The 25,365-nt window shown below is 47.8% G+C and overlaps 1 protein-coding gene across 2 annotated transcripts in view; it reads left to right on the top strand.

Annotated features, from left to right (window-relative positions):
• GRK4 (G protein-coupled receptor kinase 4) overlaps positions 1-25,365 on the top strand; it is a 91,229-nt gene that overhangs the window by 47,846 nt on the left and 18,018 nt on the right. For both annotated transcript variants that reach the window (XR_016440675.1, XM_090035476.1), the window contains exon 10: positions 16,485-16,522. Coding sequence is in view for 1 of the 2 variants with exons in the window: in XM_090035476.1 (XP_089891602.1) it covers positions 16,485-16,522 (38 nt within the window). In the remaining variant the exon portion in view is untranslated. The remainder of the gene's footprint in view (positions 1-16,484; positions 16,523-25,365) is intronic.

A 25,365-nucleotide genomic window follows, 5' to 3' on the forward strand; every position in this document is an offset into this window, starting at 1 on the left:
AAACATGTAATTGTCCAGACCTGGGCTTCCTTGCTTCTTAGCACTTCTGAATGGAGGACAAAAACACGAACCAAGTCAAATGTTAATTCTTCACCATTGCCTATAAGTGCAAACAGTTGTGGGTGATTCAAGGTAATTGCTGCCTTACTGTAATACAACCTTAGCTGAAACCTAATACTAATTAAAATTACATGTATATTGAATACTACAACATGTACAGATAAGAGAACAACAGAACTGAACACAGCTTCACATTAGCTACAATTAGAAACTAACCACCCTAATTTTAACTAGGTTTGCTGGGGGATGGAAACCAAAGCCCTGAGGTAAGCGGGGAAGCAGGAGATCTGGAGGAAGCACAAGGAGAAGGGGACAACCAGGGAGGTGTCCTCATTTTATTGAGGAAGTAGGGCATTCGGCTAGTGACCTTGGATGTCTATACACAAATTCACAGGGACTAGGAAATAAGCAGGGGAAAGAATTGGATGTCCTTGCACAGTCAGGTAACTGTGACATGATTGGAATAACAGAGACGTGGTGGGAGCTCGCGTGACTGGAGCCCTGTCATGGCTGGGTATAAACTGTTCAGGAAGAACAGGCAGGAGAGAAGAGGAGGAGTTGCATTGTATGTAAAAAAGCTGTATGATTGCCTGGAGGTCCAGTGAAACTAGAGATAGGCCTGTTGAAAGTCTCTGGATTAAGGTCAGAGGGGAGAGTAACAAGGGTGATGTTGTGCTGGGTGTGTGCAATAGACCACAAGACCAGAAGGATAAGGTAGATGAGGCTTTTTTCAGACGATTAGCAGAAGTTTCCAGATCACAGGCCCTAGTTTTCACTGGGGACTTCAGTCATTCTGATGCATGCTGAGAGCAATACAGGCAATTTAGGACGTTTTTGGAGAATGTTGGAGACGACTTCCTTGTGCAGATGTTGGAGAGACCAACTAGGGGCCATGCTTTTCTTGACCTGCTGCTCACAAATGGGGAAGAATTGGTGGGGAGATGTAGAAGTGGATGGCAACTTGGGCAACAGTAAACATGAGGTGATCAAGTTCAGGATCCTGACAAAAGGAAGAATGGAGAGCAGCAGACTTCAGAAAAGCAGACTGTCTCCCTCAGGGAACTGATGGTGAGGATCCACTGAGAGGCCCGTCTGAGAGGGAAAGGAGTCCGGGAGAGCTGGTTGCGTTTCAAAGGAACCTTACTGAGAGTGCAAGAACAAACCATCCTGATGTTCAGGAAGAATAGCAAATATGGCAGGTGACCAGCTTGTCTTAACAGAGAACTCTTCAGTGAGCTTAAAAACAAAAAAGGAAGCCTAGAAGAAATGGAAGCTTGGACAGATGGCTAGGGAGGAGTATAAGAATATCGCTCAGGCATGTGGGGGTAAATTCAGGAAGGCAAACCTTCAACTGGAGTTGCAGCTAGGAAAGGACATGAAAGGTAACAAGAAAGGTTTCTACAAGCATGTTAGCAATGAGAGGAAGGTCAGGGACAGCGTGGGTCCTTTACTGAATGGGGGAGCAACCTAGTGAGAGATGAGGAGAACAAGGCTCAAGTACTCAATGCCTTTTTTATCTTGGTCTTTGCAGGCAAGTTCAGTTTCCAGAGTACTGTATCGAGCAACATAGTTTGGGGAGAAGATGAGGAGCCTTCAGTGGTAAAGAACTGGTTAGAGACTATTTAGAAAAGCTGGACGTGTACAAGTCCATGAGGCCAGATGCAATGCATCTGAGGACACTGAGGGAATTGGCTGTTGTGACTGTGGAGCTGCTCACCATTATCTCTGAAATCTCATAGTGATTGAGGGAGGTCCCGGACAATTGGAAAAGGGCAAATATAGTGGTTATCTTTAAAAGAGGGAAGAAGGGAGGATCCAGGGAACTACAGACCAGCAACTTCACCTCTGTCCCAGAAAAATTATGGAACAGGTTCTCAGGGAATCCATTTCTAATCACTTGGAGGAGAAGAAAGTGATCAAGAACAGTCAGCATGGATTCACCAAGGGCAGGTCGTGCCTGACCAACCTGATTGCTTTCTGTGACAAGATGACTATCTCTGGATGTGGGAAAATCAGTGGACATGATATACCCTAACTTTAGCAAGGCTTTTGATATGGTCTTCCACTGTATTCTTGCAAGCAAGCTGAGGAAGTATGGGTTAGATGAATAGACTGTAAAGTAGATAGAAAGCTGGCTGGATTGTTGACCTCAGTGAGTAATGATCAATGGCTCAATATCTAGTTGGCAGTTGGTATCAAGTGGAGTGCCCCAGGGATTGGTCCTGGGGCTGGTTTTGTTCAATATCTTCATTAATTATCTGGAAGATGGGATGGATTGTACCCTCTGCAAGCTTGCAGATAACACCAAGATGTGGGGGGGGGGGGGGGGGGGAGTAGTAGATATGCTGGAAGGTAGGGCTAGGATTCAGGGTGACCTAGACAAATTGAAGGATTGGGCCAAAAGAAGTCTCACGAGGTTCAACAAGGACAAGTGCAAAGTCCTGCACTTAGGACGGAACAATCCCATGCACCACTACAGGCTGGGGGCTGACTGGCTGGGCAGCAGCTCTGCAGAAGAGAACCTGTGGATTACAGCAGACAAGAAGCTGAATATGAGCCAGCAGTGTGCCCTTGTTGCCAAGAAGGCTAATAGCATACTGGCCTGCATTAGTAGGAGCATTGCCAGCAGATTGGGGGAAGTGGTTATTCCCCTCTATTCTGCACTGGTCATGCCACATCTGGAGTACTGTGTTCAGTTTTGGGCCCCCCACTACAGATAGGATGTGCTCAAATTGGAGAGAGTCTAGTACAGGGCAGCCAAAATGGTTAGAGGGCTGGGGCACATGACTTCTGAGGAGAAGCTACAGGGATTTGGGTTTTTTTTAGTTTCTCAAAAGAGAAAACTGAGGAGAGGGTTTAATAGCAGCCTTTTAACTCCCTGAAGAGTGATTCCAAAGAGGATGGGACTAAACTATTCTCTGTGGGGACAAATGACAGAACAAGGAGCAGTGATCTCAAGTTGCAGGAAGGGAAGTCTAGAAAAGGAAAACCTCTCTCACTAGGAGGGTGTTGTAGCACTGGAACAGGTTACCTAGAGATGTGGTGGAATCTCCTTCATTGGAGGCTCTTGAGACCTGGGTGGACAATAGGGTGGTGTGAAGCTTCAGTAGCCCATTCGATTCAGAGCAGATTGGCCCAATTCGGTGGCCGAATCTCCAAATCCGAATTGAATTGGAGACCCATTAAAAGGTCCAAATCAAATTAGAAGCCTCTGAATTTGTTTGGAAAAGATTTGGTGCAGATTCGGAGATTTGGCCATAGACTAAACAAGCAGCAGTCCCCACCACGCTGGACAGGACACAGATGCCTCCAGTTGGTAAATCTGTTAGGGACGGGGGAGGGAAGGGGCATGGGGGGGGGGAGAGCAACGCCCCCACAGCAAGGGAAGGAGGGATTTATTCATTTTTAATGCAAGTTGCTATACAAAATTTTGGCACTGTAAAGAAGTGATGCTTGGTTTTAATATAGATCTTTATTTACTGCTAATAGGTGCTGTAACCAAGAAAAAAAAATTATCTAGTGGCTATAGTAAGGGTCTAGAAGTTGAGTATTCTGAGTTACATAATTTTCACTGCAATTGATTCCTGTGTAGCCTGTCTAGGTTTCTCAGAGTATTATTTGGGCCATGTACAGACTTTCCCTGGTTCCAGCACCTTCTGTGCCCCCCCCACCATGAGCCCAGCCAGCTTGGGGCTGGTGCTTGACTGAGCCACTGTGCTGCCTCCAAACAAATGGCGCGCAGTGGTGGAAGCCATCTCAGCTTCCCACGGCTCGCAGATGAGCAGCGGGTTCGCCCCATCTGGATGAGCAGCATCAGGATGTGTGGGGAGCATGTGCCACCTGAAAACTTGCTGCAGCACCCCCAAAGTCCCTGCTTCACCGCCCGCCCTGCCCTGATCCCAAGGCATATGCTTCCCTGCACATGCCCTGCTGCTGCTCCATGGAAGAGCAGCCTATGTCTGCCTGCTGCTTGGCCACGACCCCCAGCACTCAGGGTGGCTTAGGGAGAGGAGAGAACAGGGGCTGCAGATAGCAGGGATGCCACTCACCTCTCTGATGGATATTTCCAGGCTGCTTTGCATCAGGCAAGAGCTAGAGCCATCCTTTTGTGCACATAACAGCCTATGGTGCATGCGTTCCTCTTCCGTTGCTGTATATGGCTGCTGCACACATTGCCCCTGATCACATGCTGTTCTCCCTGCTGCTGCAAGTGGCTGAAGCAGACTGCAGCCAGAGTGCTGCTGCCCATGGTGGGCAAGGGCAAGCGTGGCAGCCAGAGGGGCTGTGCACAGCAGCGGTTCTCAGTCTGTTTAGTGTCTAGCAAACATAATACAGGTCTACCCAAAACTTGGCCACAAGTCCAATAGTATCAGTTGGCTGGTCAGATACTGCCCACCCCTGCTCTAGCCTAATTAAGCAGGGCACGTTTATTGCATGCAGTAAATGATACTGAGAACCCAGCTTCATAAAATACATTTTCAGTCTTACATGTTGCTGGGTTTTTTGTGGTAGTCATGTTGGTCTAAGGACATAGACAGGCAAGGTTCTTGGGGTAGACATGATATCTTTTATTAGACCAACTGAGTAGTTGGGGAAAAAGTTATTTTTTCCGGCTAATCAATTAGTCTAATAAAAGATACCATGTCTGCCCCAAGAACCTTGCCTGCCTTTTCAGTCTTAGTGTCCACATCACTTTACAACTATTGGCCTGACCCCACCAGATTCTGAGCAGGTTCAGTTGCCATTAATTGTGTTGTGGATTAAGGATGTACAGTGTGCAGTAGAACTGGAGCGTTAATTCATTGGTATATCATAGTGCTGAGCAAGGGAGGGTATTTGAATCTTCTCAGTTGTAACCACTTTCTGTATGTGGGTAATTCCCATACTGATTTAAATTGAAATCAATTACATGCACTAGTTTAAGAATAAGTACATAATGACAAAACAAAGCAAAAACTGTAAAACCCTTTATTTTTTCAGAACTTAGTGCATTGTAGCTGATTACTTTTAATAACCTGTTACAAATGTAAACCAGCCTTGGGAAAACTTCATTTTAGGACAAGAAAGAAGTTCAACTAGAGTTGAATATTATCCCCTTTGGCTATATGAAAAAGTATGTTAGAGGCCATCAGCTATGTTAATTGCAGCTTTGTTCTAAATACAGAATAGAACTGCAATGTCTGCCACTCTAAAAATGGGCCCTAATTGATCTTGAAAACTGGAACTGAATACCACTCTTTGTGTTGCAGACTAAGCCTTAATTAGTCATTTACCTAGTATAATTATCCAAGGCCTGACTTTTCAGAGCTTTTCAGCTCCTCTTTACTTTCAAGGGAGTTGAGTAAGGACATTCAGCCCTTTTGAAAAAGATTCTCAATAGACATGATTAAAATTGTTTGCTTGGTAAAAACGTAACTAATCCACATATTTCTGGCAATGATTTAACTTGAGCTGTTCTTACGGAGCCTGCATATGGAACTAGAAATGTGCGTCTGAAGAGGCAAATAAACAAGACAGTCCTAATTCAATGTAATTTCTTGATTAGGACACTTCACTTATTATTTGTGGCTAGAATTCCTTGAATCCAGAGGTGAAGCTAAGTTAATATCTTGATTAGGACACTTCACTTATTATTTGTGGGTAGAATTCCCTGAATCCAGAGGTGAAACTAAGCTTAATTCTCTTCTCTTTACAATTGGTTTTGTTTCACTTTAAAACAAAACCAAACGGCATTAAGAAGCAGGCAGAGGAGAGTAGCATTGCTTTTAGGGCTTTGGTAGCTGATTCAATTCAGAGGAGATTTCGGCCGATTTGGTGGCCAGATCTCTGAATCAAATCGAGAGACCCATTAAAAGTTCTGAATTGAATTGGAAGCCTCCAAATCGATTCAGGAAAGATTTGGTGCCGATTTGGAGATTTGGCCACAGACTAAACAGCCAGCAGTCCTTGAAGACTCTGGACACAGGTCAATGCCCCCACAGTGAGGGAGGGATTGGAGCTGGAGCTGGGAACCAGGCTGGGGCAAGTGCTGCCCAAGGAGGGTGTGTGGTGGCTCACACCACTATGTGCCACCAGTCTAGGAGCTGCTTGTGTGACAGCTTGTCCAGTGGCTTTTGCCGCTGCTCTTGCCACCAGTTCGGGATGGCATGGGGCAGGGGCACATGCCCCAAGATCTGTGCGGGGTGGGGCCAGGGCCCTAGCAGAAGTTGCTGGGAGCCCCCCTGTCCCCCTGCCATTCACCCCATGCCCCCCTGCCACTCGCCTAGCCAGTGCAGGGCCAGCACAAGATTGAGCCGCTGCTCTGCCTCCAGACAAGTTGTGCACAGCAGCAGGAGCCAGCTTGGCCTCCCTGCACCTCCTGGATGAGCAGCAGCTTCACCCCAGCCGGGTGAGCAATGGCAGGGCATGGGTGGGGACATGTGCCTCTGGATCGGGGCAGGGTGGGCGGCAGAGCAGTGCCGCAGTGAGTTTTCAAGGGGCGCATGCCCCCCCACCCCATGCCCTGCTGCTACTTGCCCAGCCAGGGTGAAGCGTCTGCTTGTCCGTGAGGCGTGGGGAGACCAGGCCAGCTCCCGCTGCTGCGCACTGCTTGTCTGGAGGCAGCACAAGAGCTCAGTCTCACACTGGCCCCACACCAGCTAGGTTAGCAGTGTGGGGGCATAGCTCCTGCTCCCAGTGCCTTTTGCCTGGTGCAGCCCCAGCCTTGCCCGCTCTGTGCAGATTCCTCCCGGACTGGCGGTGGGAGCAGCAGCAAGAGCCATCGGACAAACCACCACACAAGCAGCTCCCAGACCGGCAGCGCGCAGTGGCGTGAGCCACCTCACCCCCTCCCTGGGCAGGGTTGCACTCTGGCCAGCAAGCCCCTGCTGCTGAGTTGTGCTCCACAGGGCAGGCAGAGCCAGGGCTGCACTCTGGGAGGCTAGCCCCAATTGCTCTGGCTCTGCCCGCCCTGCAGAGTGCAACCCAGCAGTGGGGCCTTGCTGCCTGGAGCACAGCCCTGGCTCCACCCATCCTGCAGAGCCAGCCTGATGGTGGGCAGTTGGGGCTAGCCTCCCAGAGTGCAGCCCGGCACGGCCCACCCCATTCAGATCCAGGGCACACGCCGGCTTCTATGCCCTTCCAGACTGGTAGTATGAGCCCCCCTCCCTGAGTCCCACGATACCCCACCCTGGCTGAGCAGCTTGTCCCAGCCCCAGTCCCTCACTCACTGTGGGGGGTATTGTTCTGCCCTCCCCAATCTCTTTCCCTCCCCCCACCACAACAGACTTGCCAGCTGGAGGCATCTGTATCCAGCACTGAGGACTGCTGCCCATTTAGTCTGTGGTTAAATCTCTGAAGCGGTGCCGAATCTTTGGATCTGATTTGACCAAATTGAATCAGGACAGTGATTCAAAGTGCTGAATCGAATCACTGTCCCTCCAAATCGGCCAAATCTGAATCGAATACTTGCCACTTCGCACAGGCCTAATTGTTGTCAAGGCTGCTGTGTGCCGTGTTAGTTTGTGATTGTCTGATTCTTTGATGTGTTGGTCCTTCCACTTGACTGACTTGGGGTCTGCATTTTCAACAGGAGGGGCAGCTCTTGCCATTGCCAAAATAAAAGGCTACTGCCTCAGATAACAGCCCAAGAAGAAAAAGAGAGAGTGTGTTTTAGCCAGTGAACTATTGATAGCTCCAAAGTTCACATCACCGTGCCTAGAGCTTATCATGTATTCCAACACCTGGGACTTAAAATCCAGCATGTGTTGGGCTACTAAGTGCTAAAAAGATGCCAGAAGTGAATTGTAAAACCCATTAAGTAGCAGGCATTGTGGTTAAGTTTGGTTAGGCTTTAATCAGTATCAGGAAAGGTGTCCTAATTTAGTGGAGGGTTGTTTTTGGAACGGAGGACTTGTGTGCCTCTGTTCCAAGGAAGTTATTTCAGTTCTTAATGAATGTAAAGTTTTGGCCTAAAATGTGTACAGTTCTTTTTCTTTTCTCTTTTTTCCCCTTTTCTCTTTTTTTGTCTCAAATAACTAATTCTCTCCCTTTTTAAAACTGAAAAGGATTCCACACTTCCTACTCGACTTGATCTCCCTGATTTTCTTAGTCTTTTAAGTTCTTTACTGTTAGTACCTTTCTATATAACTCCTCCCTCTGACTAGATTAATTTTTTTTCTTTGTTTTTATAGGGAGTCATCATTTAACATACTTCTAAAAGCACAACTTCCCCTGCTTCAAAAAATAACTATAACCCATTTTTTGGCCACACATTTATATTTCTTGAGGAATGCTAATCCTAACTTGCCTATCATATTTGACTTGATCTTTCTACATAGTACAGTGTGTTTAGTGCAGAATTATCCTTACTAACAGTTCAGTATCTCGGAGCAGTGTAAACCCCACTCATCTTTTTGAAGCTGCAGGGAGAGTATGGGTGCCGAGATCACAATAATACACAAATTAAAGTTTGTTCCTGACATGAGAGTTAACCTTTCACACAAAGTTCCTTTCAGTCCCTAATGGCTGGATAAAAGTGGCTTCTCAAGTCTGTGGTGCAAGTGATTCCTTCTGTCAAGTTTTTTAAAGCATTACCTGTCTTTTCTTACCTACCGCATGCCTACAAATAAGGAATGCGTCTTGTTTTGGGAAGGCAGAATGAAGAAACACAAGTTGTTCCCTCCTCCTCCTCCTGCCCTCCCCTGCCTCAAAACTTTCCCTGCCACAGCATGGGCTCACCATGACTGAATTCTCTTGGCCTGGCCAGTTCTCAGGGTCACTCACCCTCTCCTTGCAGCTCCAAAGCTGAGGTTTTAACTTTGTCACAGCTGCTGCTGACTTGGCAGCAGCTTTTGGTTGTGTGTGGTGTGCAAGCAAATATGATATTTAGTGCTTTTAAATGGAAAGTTCTACTTATGATGTTTTTTTCATGAAAACTGATCTGGATATGGCAACAAACACAGACAGGACCTAAGCGGATAGGGAATTACTTGCTTGTGAACTGTGAACAAATACTGCGTTAATAGGAAGTGCAAGTGCAGAGGCCTGGGTAACAGTTTAGGAAGAAAAGTCATAGATTTTATAGATGTTTAGGGTCAGAAGGAACCTTAGTAGATCATCGAGTCTGACCCCTTGCTCTGGGCAGGAAAGAGCACTTGTTTGGTCTCCTCTTAAAAGACCTCCAAGGTAGGGGAGAGCACCGTATCCTTTGGAAGCCCATTCCTGATTCTGGTAACCCTTACCATAAAGAAATTCTTCCTGATGTCTAATCTAAATCTGCTCTCTGTCAGTTTGTGGCTGTTGTTTCTAGTAAGTCCAAGGGGTGTCCTAGTAAATCAAGCACCTCCTATTCCTTGCTGTCCGTCCCCCCCATCCCATCCCCCAATTAATTTGTTGAACGCCACTAAATCACCTCTCAGCCTTCTCTTGTGGAGACTGAAGAGATCCACTGGTCCCGCTGGGGCAAGGCAGGCAGTGCTGGCAGCCCCTAGAGAAACTGTGGGGGCTGGGGGGAATGATTGGGAGCTGGGGGGAATAATTAGGGGGCTGAGTGAATGAACAGGGGCTTCCCCTCAGTTCTTGGTTCAATCTCCCAGCTTCCAATCATTCCCCCAGCTCCCCGATCATTCCCCCCGTTCCCCTTGGCTTCTCCTTGGGCTGCCAGCTCAAGCTGTGGCTCATTTAGCTGCTCCCCCAGCTGCCCTCCCCCCTCCAGGGGGAGGCAGGAAGTGCTGGCAGCCCCAGGAGAAGCCATGGGGGCTGGGGAGATTGAACCAGAAGCTGGGGGAACGAACAGGGGCTTCCCCCCCAGCTCCCAGTTTGATCCCCCAGCTCACCGATCATTCCCCCTAACCCCTGTGGCTTCTCCTGGGGCTGCCAGCACTGCCTGCCTCACCCCGGCGGGGTGGCAGCCAGACGAGCCGCAGCTTCTCCCGGGGCTGCCGCCTCAAGCCAGGGCTCATCTGGCTTCTCCCCCAGCTGCTCCCACCAGTACTTCCTGCCTGTATAGTCCTATGGCTGAATAACTTCAGATTCGGCCAGATCGAATCGGGACAGTGATTTGAATCGTCAGATCGAATCACTGTCCCTTCGAATTGCCAAATCTGAATCCAAAGTGAATACTTTCCGCTTCGCACAGGCCTACTGCTTCGGAAGTCATGTCCCAGTCTGTATGTGTGTTGGAGATTCCTTCTCCCAAGGTGCAGTACCTTGCACTTATCTTTGTTAAACTGCATCCTATTCTGCTTTACCCACTTTTCCATCCTGTCCAAATCCACTTAAATCTGTTCCCTGCCCACGAGTGTGTTTACTTTGCCCCATAATCTGGTGTCATCTATGAATTTAGACAGAGTGCTCTCCACACCCTTCATCCAGGTCACTGATGAAGATATTGAACAGCAGCGGTCCAAGGACCGAGCCTTGGGGGACCCCACTGTAACCCCTATGCAAATTTGCCACCCACCTGACCTTGTAATCATCTATGTCACAGCTGCTTAGTTTATTTATGAGAACGGGGTGAGACACCATATCAAAGGCCTTTTTAAAATCCAAGTAAATGACATCAATCTCGACTCCTGTGTCTAAGCATTTTGTGACCTGGTCATAAAAAGAAACAAGATTAGTCAGGTAGGATCTACTTGCCATGAACCCATGCTGGTTGCCCTCTAGCGTTGTTTTTCCTGCTGGACTCCCACAAATATTTTCCTTAATTTTTGAAAGGTTTTCCCAAGGATAGTGGTGAGACTAACCAACCTATAGTTACTTGGATCTTCCTTTCTCCCTTTCTTGAAAATAGGGACCACACTGGCCCTTTTCCAGTCCTCTGGGACCTGACCTGAGTGCCATGAGTGCTCAAACAGTCATGCCAGTGGTCCTGCTATGCCAGTAGCCAATTCCTTCAGCACCTTTGAATGAAAATTATCTGGGCCTGCTGACTTGAACACATCCAACCCCTCCAAGTGTCCCTTCACTAGGTCGGTGCTAACTGTTGGTGGGCTGGTATCCCTCCTGTGCCTGGCTGTAGTCCAACTGGGAGATTTGTCTTGATCCGTGTGTAGGAATACAGAAGCAAAAAACTAATTGAAAAGCTCAGCTTTGTTCTGATTGGTCACCAATGGCCCTAGTCTGTCCCATAGGGGGTCCTGTGTTACTATGTGCCTACTTTTTGCTCCCTATATACCTGGAGAAGGACTTTTTGTTCTCTTTAAGTTTTGTTGCCAGCCTGATTTTCCATCGCTGCTTTGGCCTTCCTAACTGACTCCTTGCAAGTGTGAGCCAAGGAGGTATACACCCCTCTTGCCAGCACGAGACGGAAAAGGATCTTGGAGTCGTCATTGACTCCACGATGAACATGGGCCAGCAGTGTGGGGAGGCAGTCAAGAAGGCCAACCGTACCCTGTCATGCATCCACAGATGCATCTCGAGCAGGTCCAGGGAGGTGATCCTCCCCCTCTATGCGGCACTGGTCAGGCCGCAGCTGGAGTACTGCATCCAGTTCTGGGCGCCACACTTCAAGAGGGACGTGGACGATATGGAAAGAGTCCAGAGGAGGGCCACTCGTATGATCAGGGGTCAGCAGGGCAGGCCTTATGAGGAGAGGCTATGGGACCTGAACCTGTTTAGCCTCCACAAGAGAAGGTTAAGGGGGGACCTTGTGGCCTGCTACAAACTGGTCAGGGGGGATCAGCAGGTACTGGGGGAGTCCCTGTTCCCCCGTGTGCTGCCAGGAGTGACCAGGAATAACGGTCACAAGCTGGCGGAGGGTAGGTTTAAATTAGATATTAGGAGGCGCTACTTCACAGTCAGGGCGGCTAGGGCCTGGAACCGGCTTCCAGGGGAAGTGGTGCAGGCTCCTAGCCTGGGGATTTTTAAAAGGAAGTTAGATGAGCACCTTGCCGGGGTCATCTGACCCCGGTGCTCTTTCCTGCCAAGGCAGGGGGTCGGACTAGATGATCTACCTAGGTCCCTTCCGACTCTAGCTACTATGAAACTATGAAACCTTGGTAGCTACCCCCTCCTTCCACAGTCTGTATGCCTCTTTTTTTCATCCCTAGGCTTTCCTGGATTTCTCTGTTCAGCCAAGAGGGTTTCATGGCCCTTTTTCCCCCTTTTATGTGTAATGGGATTGTCCCCTTCTGTGCCCGAAGGATTGTTCCCTTGAGGAGCAACCACCCTTCCTGGACTCCCATCTTTCCAGTGCTTTTGTCCTTCAGTGCCTTGCTTACTAACCTCCTGAGCTCGTTGAAGTTTTGAAGTCCTTGTCTACAAAGGGTCAGGACGGCTCTTCAGGAATGTTTGTTTATTGCAAGAAATGGGTTATCAAAGCTCCTTTTGTAGCTGGCATGTGTTTGATCTTGGTTGTCAGTACAGAAGACTATTAACAATTGTTGGTTAGAATTTTTTATTTAACTTTGTCAGTAAAACGCTAGGTATTCAGTTATGTAGTTTCATAGTTAGTAGGGTCGGAAGGGACCTGAGCAGATCATTAAGTCCGACCCCCTGCCATGGCAGGGAAGAGTACTGGGGTCAAACGATCCTAGCAAGGTGATTGTCTAGCCTTGTCTTAAAGACCCCCAGTGTAGGAGCCAGCACCACTTTGTTTGGAAGTTGATTCCAGATCCTAGCTGCCCTGACATTGAAGTAGCGCCTCCTGATGTCTAATCTGAATTTACCCTCTGCCAGCTTGTGACCATTACTTCTAGTCACTCCTGGTAGTGCTCGGGGGAACAGGGACTCTCCCAATGCCTCCTGGTCCCCTCTGACTAATTTGTAACAGGCCACTAGATCCCCCCTCAGCCTTATCTTGTGGAGGCTGAACAGGTTCGGGTCCCATAGCCTCTCCTTGTAGGGCCTGCCCTGCTGCCCCCGATCATGCAGGTGGCCCTCCTCTGGACCCTCTCCATGTTTTCCACATCCCTCTTGAAGTGCGGCGCCCAGAACTGGACACAGTACTCCAGCTGCAGCCTGACCAGTGCCGCGTAGAGGGGGAGTATCACCTCCTTGGACCTGCTCGAGATGCATCTGTGGATACATGACAAGATACGGTTGGCCTTCTTGACTGCATCCCCACACTGCCGGCCCATGTTCATCTTGGCATCAATGATGACTCCAAGATCCTTTTCTGCCTCTGTACTGACGAGAAGGGAGTTCCCCAGCCTGTAGGTATGGTGCTGGTTCTTCCTCCCCAGGTGCATCACCTTGGACTTGTCAGTGTTGAATCCCATTCTGTTCTCATTTGCCCACCCCTGTAACCTGTCTAGGTCTGATTGTAGTCTATTCCTTCCTTCTAGCGTGCCCACATCCCCCCACATCTTAGTGTCATCAGCAGATTTGAACAGGGTGCTTTTTATCCCCTTGTCCAAGTCAGTGATGAAGATGTTGAACAGTGCGGGCCCGAGGACCGAGCCCTGGGGGACCCCACTGCCCACATCCCTCCAGGTCGAAAATGACCCATCCACCACCCTTTGGGTGCGGCCCTCCAGCCAGTCGGCGACCCATTTGACTGTGTAGGTGTCGGCACCACAGTCCCCAGTTTCTTAATGAGAACAGGGTGAGAGACAGTGTCGAAGGCCTTCCGAAAGTCCAGGAAGACTATGTCCACTGCTTCCCCTGCATCTAAGGATTTGGTGACCTGGTCGTAGAAGGCCACCGGGTTGGTCTGACAGGACCTGCCTCTAATGAAGCTGTGTTGGTTGCCCCTAAGCATAATCTCCCCTGCTGGCCCCTTGTGGACATGTGCCAGAATAATTCTCTGAAAAAGCTTACCCAGGATCGAGATAAGACTAACCGGCCTATAGTTTCCCGGGTCCTCCTTCCTTCCTTTTTTGGAGATGGGAACCACGTTGGCCCTCTTCCAGTCCTCTGGCACCACACCAGAGCACCACGAGTGCTTGTAAAGCCGTGCCAGGGGTCCCACAATGACCTCAGCTAATTCCCTCAGCGCTCTGGGGTGGAGATCGTCCGGACCAGCTGATTTAAATGCATCCAGTCCTTTCAGAATTTTCCTGACTAGATCCTCCCTGACTCTTGGCCTGGGTGCGCCTCCCCTGGGGCCTGACGGGGGCCCAGTGCGGGGGCTGATCCGGTCCCTGCTCAGAAAAATGGAGGCAAGTTGTTAAATATGTTAGTTTTGTCGTCTGGTATAATGACCAAATTTCCTAGCGTGTCTTGCAGGGGCCACATGTTACCCAGTACCTTCTTTTTGCCCCCTGTGTATTTAAAAAAGGACTTCTTGTTGTCCTTGATCTGTGTAGCTAGTCCCAGTTCCATCTCCGCCTTGGCCTTCCTGACTGCCCCCCTGCAGCCCCGAGCAACCGCAGTATAATTCTCCCTGATGATGGCCCCTCCCTGCCATTGGGTGTACGCCTCTCTTTTAGCTAAGAGACATTCCTGGATGCTTTTGGTGAGCCATGGGGGCCTTTGCGCCCTCCTGCCCCCTTTGATCCATGTTGGGATTAGCTCCCTTTGGGCTTGGAGGATCATCTCCTTCAGGAGCAACCACTCTCTTTGGACACCTGGCTCCCCTCCCCTCCCCTCCCCTCCCCTCCGGGACCTCAGTGCTTCCCTGACTATTCTCCTTAGCCCATTGAAGTCCGCCCTCCTGAAATCTAGGGCTGCTGCCTTGCTGCGGGCCTTTGCTACCTTGCACTGGATGGTGAATCCCAGCAGGTGATGATCACTGTTGCCCAGGTGGTCGAGCACCCGCAGCCCCCTCACCAGGTTGTCACCCGTGACCAGAACCAGGTCCAGCAAGGTGTGTCCCCTGATGGGGCTGTGCACCTCCTGGGTTAGATGGAGGTCTTGCATTTTGGGTAGGAACCTACGTGAGTGGTCAGACCTGGCTGACTGCTCTTCCCAGGAGATATCTGGAAAGTTGAGGTCACATATGATGACCAGATCCTTTGACCTAACTACCTCCGTGAGCTCACTTAAGAATTCCTGGTGTAGCTCTTCCCTTTGGTCGGGTGGTCTGTAGTAGACCCCCACCATTAAGTCTCTTTCCCCGTGACTGTCTTGTATTCTAACCCAGAGCACTTCAGTGTGCCCCTCCTCTGACTCTGTGCTACTTGATGAGGATGTGTATTTCTCCTTAATGTACAGCACCACACCCCCACCTTTCCTCCCTGTCCTATCCCTCCTATACAGCCTATAGCCCTTGATATTCACCGCCCAGTCATGCGTTGGGTCCCACCACGTGTCTGTGATCCCCACTATGTCTGGGTTGGTGTCAGCTAGCAGGAGGGTAAATTCCTACTGCTTATTTCCCATACTATGAGCGTTTGTGTAGAGGCATTTGAGGCTTCTTGTGGATGTGTGCGCTGGTCCCCTACTCTCAGCATTGCCCTGGCCCATGTTGCTTACCTGTGTGTATGTTCCACTCGTCGATCTAGGCTGGGCTGTACTTGTGAGCGCTGCTTGATTTAGCCGTCCAAGGCTTCCTCTGCCCTCGTCTTCCCCTTCCCCCAACAAGCCTAGTTTAAAGCCCACCGGAGGAGATCCTCCAACCTAGAAGAGAACATACACTTACCTTAGGGGAAAGGTGGAGCCCATCCCACACGAGCATGTCTCTCGTCGTAATGTGTGAGTCATTGTCAAGGAAGCCAAAGCCCGCCTCAAGACACCATTCCCGAAGCTGCCACATGGTCTCTGTGATGCGCATCTCATGCCATCTTCCACGTCTGCTCACTGGTAGGACAGAAGAGAATACTGCCTGTGCACCTACCTCCTTCAGCATGCCCCCCAGAGCGTGGTAGTCTGCCATCAAGTGATCAGGGCTTCTCCTGGCTGCATCATTAGTACCCACATGGATTAGGGCCATGGGGTAGTAATTGGTGGGTTGGATCATGGCCTGGATCATCCCCGTCACGTCCTGAATCTTTGCTCCAGGTAGGCAGTAGACCTCGCGTGTTGAGGGGTCCTGGCGACAGATGGGGCCCTCTGTACCTCTCAGGATGGAGTTGCCTATGATGATCACTCAACGCTTTCTCCTCCGGGACTGCTTAGCTCCTTCGGCCTGTTTGAAGCATGGAGAGCATGGAGTTGCCTCCTCTCCAGTTGCCTCCTCTCCTTCTTGAAGCATTTATAAAGAGAATCTGCTTTCTAGAGAAAATGTCTGCTTCTTGTTACAATACTGAACATATCATCTCCCCAGACTATTTATTGATATTTCCATGAGAATTTGGGGTAGGGGCAGAGGAAAGGGGAACTTTCTTTTTTTTTTTTTCCCCTCAGCCTCTTAACTTTCTTCATTGACAGTATGTGAACTTGTAATATTATATATTATAAAATGAAGTTGTAAAACTTGAGATGCTTATAGCTATTTTGTACCCAACTCCCGTTTTCTAAAGAGAGTAATTGATTATAAGTATCAGGTTGTGGAAACTGCTTGATAGTGACTGCAACTTTCCCTTTCTGATGACTGGCTTTTTGTTTTATTTTCCTTGTAGAGACTTGAAGCCTGAAAACATCCTTCTTGATGACTGTGGTAAGTAAACTCAAACTCATGTATATTAAAAATTGTTAAATATATTCTGAATTCAACACTGAGTTTTGAAGGTGGTTAGATATTTCCTCATCAAATCAGTGACCAATTCACAGTGTATTAGTAGGCAAGTGTGCCTATTTGTGCTTTAAAAAGTGTGCTTTTTTCCAAAAAATATAAAAAACTGAATTTGAAGTCCTTCATACAAGCCTTAAGCATTGGATACCATCTGGATAATCAGAAGTTTCACTTTCTGCCATCTTCTGTTATGGGCAGAAAACATTATATGCAATGTGAACACAACTTTCTTCTAGATAAAAAAATATTTTAATATCTGAACTAAAAATTATGATATTATGGCTGAATGGAAAAAAGTCATAGAAATCTGTATGTATGACATGAGTCAAATATATTTTTCTCTGCAAAGAAGAATCCATACAAGATGCCACCTTCATTTTCCTTATACCCTTCTTATACTGTTAATGTTATAATAATCTTTTAACTCTTCCTTATAGAAGATGAAAAATGCTATTTAAGCTTTTTCTGTTTTCTCAAAGCTGGGCTCAGCCATCAAACTTGTTAATATTTTTAACTGATAAATATTGTAATTCTGAGGGAAAACTGTTATGTGAAATCACTAATACATGTTCATTTTACAAGTCAAACAGGTGGTAAATTTCTAAAGTAGTGCATGGGAACGAGTCACCTTCCACAGGCTAACACTTTAATATTAAACTTGCTGTCTAATAAATTTATTTCTCAAGTAAAGGCTTACAACCTGACAACCTAATTGGAAAATTGTGGCCTTGCATGGCTGCTCTAGAGCACAATGCCTCTGACAAAGAGGAGGTGTTCTTGTTTCAGAGAGCAAAGGGGGCTAATTAGAAATTGGCTTCAGGAGACTAGATCCTGTATTTTATGGTATCATCGGATGTCAGTGAGTGGACAAACATCCTCTTGCATTTGAAATAATAGTCTGAAGCATTACAATTCGTATTTATTTCCTGAACAGTGTGTTGAGAGGCAGTCAACTCTCTGAACTTTCTACCTGAATTATATTTTGCAACAGTAAAATTCTTGCTCTGTGCTGAAAAGGAAAGAAAAAAAGTCTTCCTAAAAAACTCTGGAGATCTAACTACATGTGTCTGAGAACCCTTTGCCTACTCATTGAAAAGTAACACCTAAAACTACTAGATCTGACAGAGAATAGAATTGTATGCAATAAATTTGGACATGTGCCTTTTTGGGTATTAGTTCTAGTTTTTATCATGTGGTTTTTCAAAATCTGTTTCTTACATGGATTCATGTCCACATGCTGGAAGGGTGTGTGGTTGCAGCAGCCCTACATTGGCTTTAGTTTAGTTAGCTTGAATAACAACAGCATCAAAGACATGGCAGCATAGAAGACTTTACTTTGGATTGTGTAAGACCACTGGAACATTGATATGTACTGAAGTTGCTTGTTTGTACTGAAGTCATGCCAAAACTGCTGTATTTACTAAAGCTAATGCAGATATACCTACACATGCTGCAGTTACAGTATAGAAATGCCCATAGTTGTTCCTGACATACCATAGTGACAGTGTCAGTTTTTCATGCGCACACACATGCACACACACACAGACACACGCACGCACACCCCAACATGTGAACCTGAACTTTTGATCTGCCTTGTAGAACAGAAACGAGTCTGACCACTTCTTGCCATGCATGATATTGCATTTCCTTGGGTTTGCAATCCACTGTAGTCAGGTGGTGGATAATGGAATGACCTTCCAGGAAGGTTAGTTGCAAAATAAATAGAAGTAATTCTGACTAATAAGCAGCTGTAGACCAATCAGTGGCAGCACCATCAGGATGTGGTGGGGACAGCAGGTGGTAATGGTTTGAAAAGCCACATATATCCATGGATGGTGCTATGATATGGCGAGTACAGATTTCCATTATAATAAGCCTGCCCACTCCCCTAGCCTTGAGTCCTCGACAGCGCAGCAGGCAAAAAACGATGTTGGATTTAGAATCTCAACAGCTGTGAAAGTGGACAAAGGCTGCAGCACAATGAGATCTCCAATCATCTTGTCCCCCTTGCCATTGGATTGAAGTCCTGTTCTGTCAAGAACTATGTGGAAGCTGAAGTGCAGCAGCTTCTCCATAGTAAAAGAAATCATGTACAGCCGTCTTCCAAGTATATGGCTTTTCCAGCACATCCTTCAAGTCCTTTGGCAACCAACTGTTGACAACGGGAGTAAGTTTGTGAGATCTGGAAACTCACAACTGTCAATCATGAACTGGCACAAAGGTGGTACCTTTACTGTGGTCAAAATCAATGAAGACACCCAATCAGTTTCAGGACCTGGAACATCAGGACCCTTGTGGACAATCCTAATAGCAAACACCTAGAGTGCCACACCGCAATTGTGGCTTGAATTCGGGCAACACAACATTGACATTGCTGCAGTGAGTGAGAGCTGGCAAGTGGGAGAAGGGCAGCTTAAAGAACAAGGCCACAGCTATACCTTTTTTCTGGAAGGGTAAACAGGAAGGAGAATGTCAGCAGGGTGCCTTCAAGTCCACCATCATAAGCAACTGTGAAGAAACACTTGGATTCTGTATTGGAAAACATCAGGACTGGTTCGATGAACATGACCAGGAGATCCAAGGCTTGATAGACTGCAAGTGCAAGGTCTTTTATACTTAGCAGGATGACATCAACTCCAGGCAAAAGAAATTCAGTCACCAACAACCCAATGCAGAGGTCCAAAGGAAAACCTGCAATATGAAGAATAGGTGGTGGGAAGACAAAGCAAAGGAGATTCAACATCATGCTGTCACAGTGATATGCATGATTTTTTCAGTGCCACTCAATCCATCTACATTCTGAGCACTCGGGACAAATGTCCTTGACACCTATCGATGGAGGAGACCTGATGAAGTAAAGGGTAAACATCAATGCCTGTTAGAAGGAATATTTTGAAGACCTTTTCAATTAAGGCTGTGCTGCTGATGAAAGTGTTCTCAATTTCATTCTGCAACACCCAGTCAGAGACTATCTTGGAATCCCTCCAACCCTTGATGAATTGAAGAAAACCATCAAGCAGATGAAAAATGACAAGCCATCTTAGATTCATAGATTCAAGGGTCAGAAGGGATCTCAGTGGGTCATCTAGTCTGACCGCTGCACCTGGCACAAATGCTGGCATGCCCTTTTATCTGGAGCTAATGGATTCTCCACTGCAATCTTCAAGCAGTGGGGAAAGGAACTCACAGCTCCATGCCCTCATCTTAAGGATCTGGAATGATGAGGAAATCCCAGATGACCTCAGGGATGCTGTGATCATGACTATCTTCAAGAAAGGAGACAAGTCCAACTGTGGAAATTACAGAGGGATTCCTTGCTGTCCACCACCACAAAGAGCATTGTGAGAACCCTCCTGAACAGTCTCCTTCCACTTGCTGAAGAACTCCTCCTGGAATCTCCGTGTGGTTGTAGAGCATTAAGAAGCATAACTGACATGATCTTCACTGCTTGCCAGCTGCAGGAAAAATGCCGGGAACAACATAAACCTCTCTACATGGCCTTTGACCTCACAAGAAACTTTGTGGAGGATCCTTCTGAAGTATGGATGCCCACTGAAATTTGTTGCTGTTCTTTGCCTGCTTCATGACAGTATGCAAGTGCTGGCTGTCAGTAATGCATCTATCACAGATCCCTTTAAGGTTAAGGTGGAATTTAAGCAAGGTTGTGTCATCACCAGGGATCCTGGTTTTCCTTGATTTTAAAAAAAAAAAAAGCAAATTATTTGATAAATCACAGATTCTCTGATTTTTTTTTTTTTTTTTTAAAAACCCCAAAATCCATTATTAAAATGAAAGGCCCCTTGCTCCCTCCCACAGTCCCCCTGGCCCTGTTGGTGCTGCTCACTTTGTGCTCCACAGCGCCGTGGCCCTGCTGGTGCTGCTCAGTCCCTGCTGGAGGGGGCCTCCAGCTGCCAGAGCATGGGGCCAGGGCCCTGGTAGGAAAAGGTGGCTGCTGCAGCAGAGTTCTCCCTTGCTGCCTGCCTGCTGTGGGTATGGGCGGGAGGGCTGGCTTCTTACCACTGGCCACACTTCCAGGGGGCAGAGGGGACCTGTACCCACCAGATCTGTGCATGGGGTGGTTGTGGACTGCCTGCTGTGGGTTCGGGCTCCTGTCCTGCTGCCCTCCACCAGGGCCTTAGCAGCCCACCAGGTGTGACCTGGTGCTGCAGGACCGTGCAGGGATCTCTTTGCTGCTGCAAACTCCATGCTGCCCTGGTGAGGCGTCTGCTGCACAGACAGCTTCAGCGAGGGACCCAACCCTGTGCCACTGCCCCTGCTGCTGTTGTGCATGTAGGGAATGTGTTACAAGGACAGTGCAGAGGTTGCAGTGGCAAGGAGATCCCCGTGCAGCCCTGCTGGACCCTGCAGAACCAGGTTGCACCTGCTGGGCTGCGGAGGCCCTGAGGGAGGGCAGCGGGGCAGGAGCCCAAGTCCGCAGTAGACAGCCCACTCTGCCTCTGCCCCGCAGCCCTGTCCCACTCCCCATCTGGACCCTGCAGCTATGCATTATAGCCCCGAGCCCTGAGTCCCACACACCACCCGGCTGGGCAGCAGCTGCAGCCCTGCCCAACTCCCTCTGTCCCTCACAATGGAGGCCTCAGTCTCCCCGCCTCCCCCCATCCATTGGCGATGTGTAGGGGGTGCACATGGGTGCACATGCACCCCCTGAGATTGGCCGTTCTCTTCCTGTTTCGCTGCTGGCTTGTCAGCTGGCCCCTAGAGGACTGCCCACCCGCCCCGGTCGGTGATATGGTGCCCCCCCCCAGACTTGGGAGGCACCGGTCACCCATGCCCCCACCCCATTTACCTGCAGGAGCTGCTTTCTAAGCTGCCTGGCAGCCACGTGCATATATGTGCACATGCCCCCCCCCTGCCTGACTGCCCTCCCACTTCCTCCCAGCCTCTTGCAGGCTGGAACCCTGCTAGCCTGCAGAGAGCTCTTTGCAAAATCCATGGGTTTCTTCATTAAAATGAGAAATCCACATTTTCCTCTAGTAAAGGGGAAAATCCGTGGTTTTCTCTGTTTTTCCATGGGAAGCAGAAAACTGGTCATCAGTTCAACACTCATTGATTTCTTACTGTGATACTACATCTGACCCGCAACAAGCCTGCAGTCAGAGTGGAGCTAAACTACCAAATAGATGGCAAGTTGTTTAATCTTAGCTGACTCTGAGCCAAAACCAAGACCATCGTGACCTCACTCATTCAGCTCCAATACGCTGATGATGGTGTAGTGTATACTCACTTGGAAACAGACCTTCAGGCAATCATTGGCATCTTTACTGAGGCATATGAGAAAATGGACTAACGTTTAACATTCAGAAAACTGAATTCCTCTATCAAAAAACTCTTAATGAACAGTCCTCAACTCTGGTAATTCAGATTCACAGTGAAACTCTAGAGAACATTGAGTATTTCCCATACCTTGAAAGTCATCTTTTGCAGAAGGCTGACATCAAAGAAATCCAGCATTGCTTCAAATGTGCAAGTGCCGGCTTTAGATGCCTGAGCAAACAGGTGTTCAAAGATATGAAACCAAGCTGATAATTTATCAAGCAGTCATGATCCCCACCTTACTGTAACATACAGAAAACACCAAGTTGCTGCAGAAGTACCATTAAAGCTGCATATGCCCTTCAGATCCAGTGGGTAGACACCCTGCACCTGCCGGGCCTCGATTACTCAGTCCCTTGCCGCCTTGCCCAGGGGCCTGGTGGTAACCTTCCGCTCCGTCTCTTAAGGGAGTAGTCCTCGATCTTCCGCTTCAGGCGGTCTTCCCCTCCTTATCCCGCCTGCCACGACTTCGATGGTATTTCACTGGTGGAGGGCTCTGGTTGCCTGACGCTGGCTACCTCCCCAAGGCCGAAGCATGATGTTCTTCGCGAGGCTCCACCTCCCCTGCACCTTGCCCTAGACCCTGCCTCAGCAGTGTGCTATAGGGGTTGCTGCCGGCTGGCCGTCGGCTTGATGTGGGGTCCCTCTGGGTTCCAGCTAGGCTCACGCCGGGGCCCAGGAAGCCCTGGTTCCTTCTCGGCCAGTCTAACCTGTAGAGGCCTTGGCTCCCTCCAACTCAATAGCCCTGAACAATAATAATACAGAGAACAATGCCAACAAAACAAGCCACACTAGTAGTGAAAAGAAAATGCTAAATTAACCACAAGGCTGGAGGGATCACCTCCCACAAAATAAGCTAAGCTCCCTATCAAGGGAATATTCTGCCCACGAATTTTGGTTGAGGTCCTGTATCCCAGACGTAGGGTCTCAGTCCCTCTTTCTTTGAGGATCCCCTCTTAATTCCTATGTCCGTCGTCCTCCACCTGCGTTGACGACGCCTTTAGCTTCAGCTCCCCTCGCGCCCCAGGGTTACATACAGTCGAGACACCTGGGTCTTGTCAGGACCGACGGCAGCGTCTTCCCCTGGGCAGAATTCAGATTCCTCCTGTGAGACTGCAGCAACGTTCTCCAGCTCCTCCACTTTCCTGGTGCGCTCTGGAGCTCTTCTCCCCACGCTCTCTTGCCGCCTCTCCTTCCCCTCTGCCCACTCACTCTCCCTTCTTATCCTCCCGCGCTGGTTCTCCTCCCCCGCTTCCCCAGCTGTTTCCCCTTTAAACAAACTGCGGCTAATGAGCTGCGCGGGACCCGCCGCCGCTTTCCGCTCCGCCGTGATTCCTGCTGCTGCTTCCAGCCCCACCGCAATTCCTGCTGCCGGTAAGTTGTTTTTGTTTATTCTCTTTTCCCCTTTCCTTTCCCCATGGTGTGCTGCCCCCCAGGGTTCCCCTTGGACCCTTCCGGGTTTGTGCCTTTGCCGCGCCCTGGGACATGCCCATACCAACATTATCATCCTCTCGCAAGCAAACACCACAAGTATTGAGGTGATGATCATCCAACATCAACTTTACTGGGTCAGCCATGTCATCTAGATGTGTGACTCCAGACACCTGAAGCCAGTATTATTCTCCCAGATCAGTCAAGGCATACACTCAGAGATAGCAGAGAAAATACTTCAAGGACATCCTCAAGGCCAACCTGAAAAAGTGTAGCATCAACACCAAGTTGTGGGAGACTATTGCACAGGACCACCATAAATGGAGGAAGAGTCTGTTGCAAGGATTTTAGTACTTAGAAAACTTACAGCAATAACAGGAGATGGAAAAGTTGGAACAGTGTGTTATGGACCAAACCCAGAACCCAGAGCTACCTACCCTACATGGAAATATATGCCCAAGTTGCACATATCCTAGATAGGTCTTGTAATCTCTCTTTGGACCCACAGATAAGACGATCTTCCTTGACTGTGGATAATTGCCTATGATGAATCCACTGATACGTTTTGCAGAAACTTTGGTATTTCTGAGTTCCTTTTAGAATGCTTGATTAATGAGAGATCTTGAGGAATAAAAATATATATATTGTGATTTTGTTTTTCAAGATTCATTGGCTTGCAGTCTTGAAGCAGTAATGATGAGCAAAGATCTTTCACTCTGATTCAGTAGCAAACTCATTCTGATTAGGTTGCTACTTGAAAAACTTTTTCTTTTTATACTTTAATATTGAATAGAAAATTAGGAGTCCATGAGAGAGACAAAAAGGCCATTTCCAGCTCTTCATTAATGCTTTGTCTTCTTTATTACCGTATTTGCTTGCATACAACACCTTCCCCAAATTGAGGTGTGTATATTAAGCAGGGAAGATGATTTTTCTGATCAGGATAGGAGTACTCTGCTTTGATTCCTGCTCCACACTGCAGCAGGTGTTATATTACTATTCAGGCAGCTGAGGGAGTCAGTTGACATAATGGCTCATTGTTCTTTACTCCAGAAGTGTTAACTATCTTTTCTCCTTTATTAATGGTTTTGATGTTCCATTAATTAAGCTAACCTTTCTTAGGGCAGTTTTGCTGTCTGCTACCTCCAGGTCTCTGGTTTCATAGCTCTGGAGACTCTTAAGCTTTTCTCAGAATCATAGATCCACCCATAGAAACCAGTCTTTGGCAACAGGTAGGGTTTCAGCTTAGGTAAGCAGGGAAGGGGGGTAGGTGAGCTGAAGGTTAGGGTCTGTCCCTGTTTTATGCAGCCATAACCCTGGAAAGATCTTTTTTTCCTTCCTTCTGACTTTAAAAGCAAAGCGCATTCTATACTTCAGGATATGTTGCATGCACAAAAATGTTATTCTTCATTTTTTTCAAAGGGTTTCTGTGGAATTCTTGATTGTGTCTAGGCTACTTCTATTCATATGCTGGCTTGTGTTTGATATTACTTTTTAGTAGTTGGTTCTGAACAACATGAAAAATTATTATTTTAATGTTTATACTGTGGTCCTGCCTAGAAACCAGCAATGAGATAGTATAACTCCTAGAACAAGAAGGCTAACATGTGAAGACTGTGCCTCAAAATACCATATTAAAATGTCATCTTCTGCTTCTTATTACTAGAGTTGGTTATGAATTTTCTATCAACTTCCTTTTTCTCTGACACTTTTTCCCTATACCTTCCAAAGGAAAGCGTTGCTTTTTTTTTTTTTTCTTCCTTTTGTCCGTGTTTAATTTTTATGTTTCTGTTGGGGGAAAAATGTTTTTGTGTAAATTCTGCATAATTAAAAACATTTTGGTTTGAACTGAAACCGTTTCATTTTAAATCAATTCAGCACTTGAGCCTGTCCCATGGTGTCTGACTTCCTTACTGTACACAGACTTCTGTTTTCTCACCTAAATATTGAAATCTAACAAGACGTGCAAGTTTGACACAAGTCAAGAGCTTGAAAGAGTGATA

This window comes from Crocodylus siamensis, chromosome 2, assembly GCF_052110815.1.
Source record: "Crocodylus siamensis isolate JL-2025a chromosome 2, ASM5211081v1, whole genome shotgun sequence".
Taxonomy (NCBI): domain Eukaryota; kingdom Metazoa; phylum Chordata; order Crocodylia; family Crocodylidae; genus Crocodylus; species Crocodylus siamensis.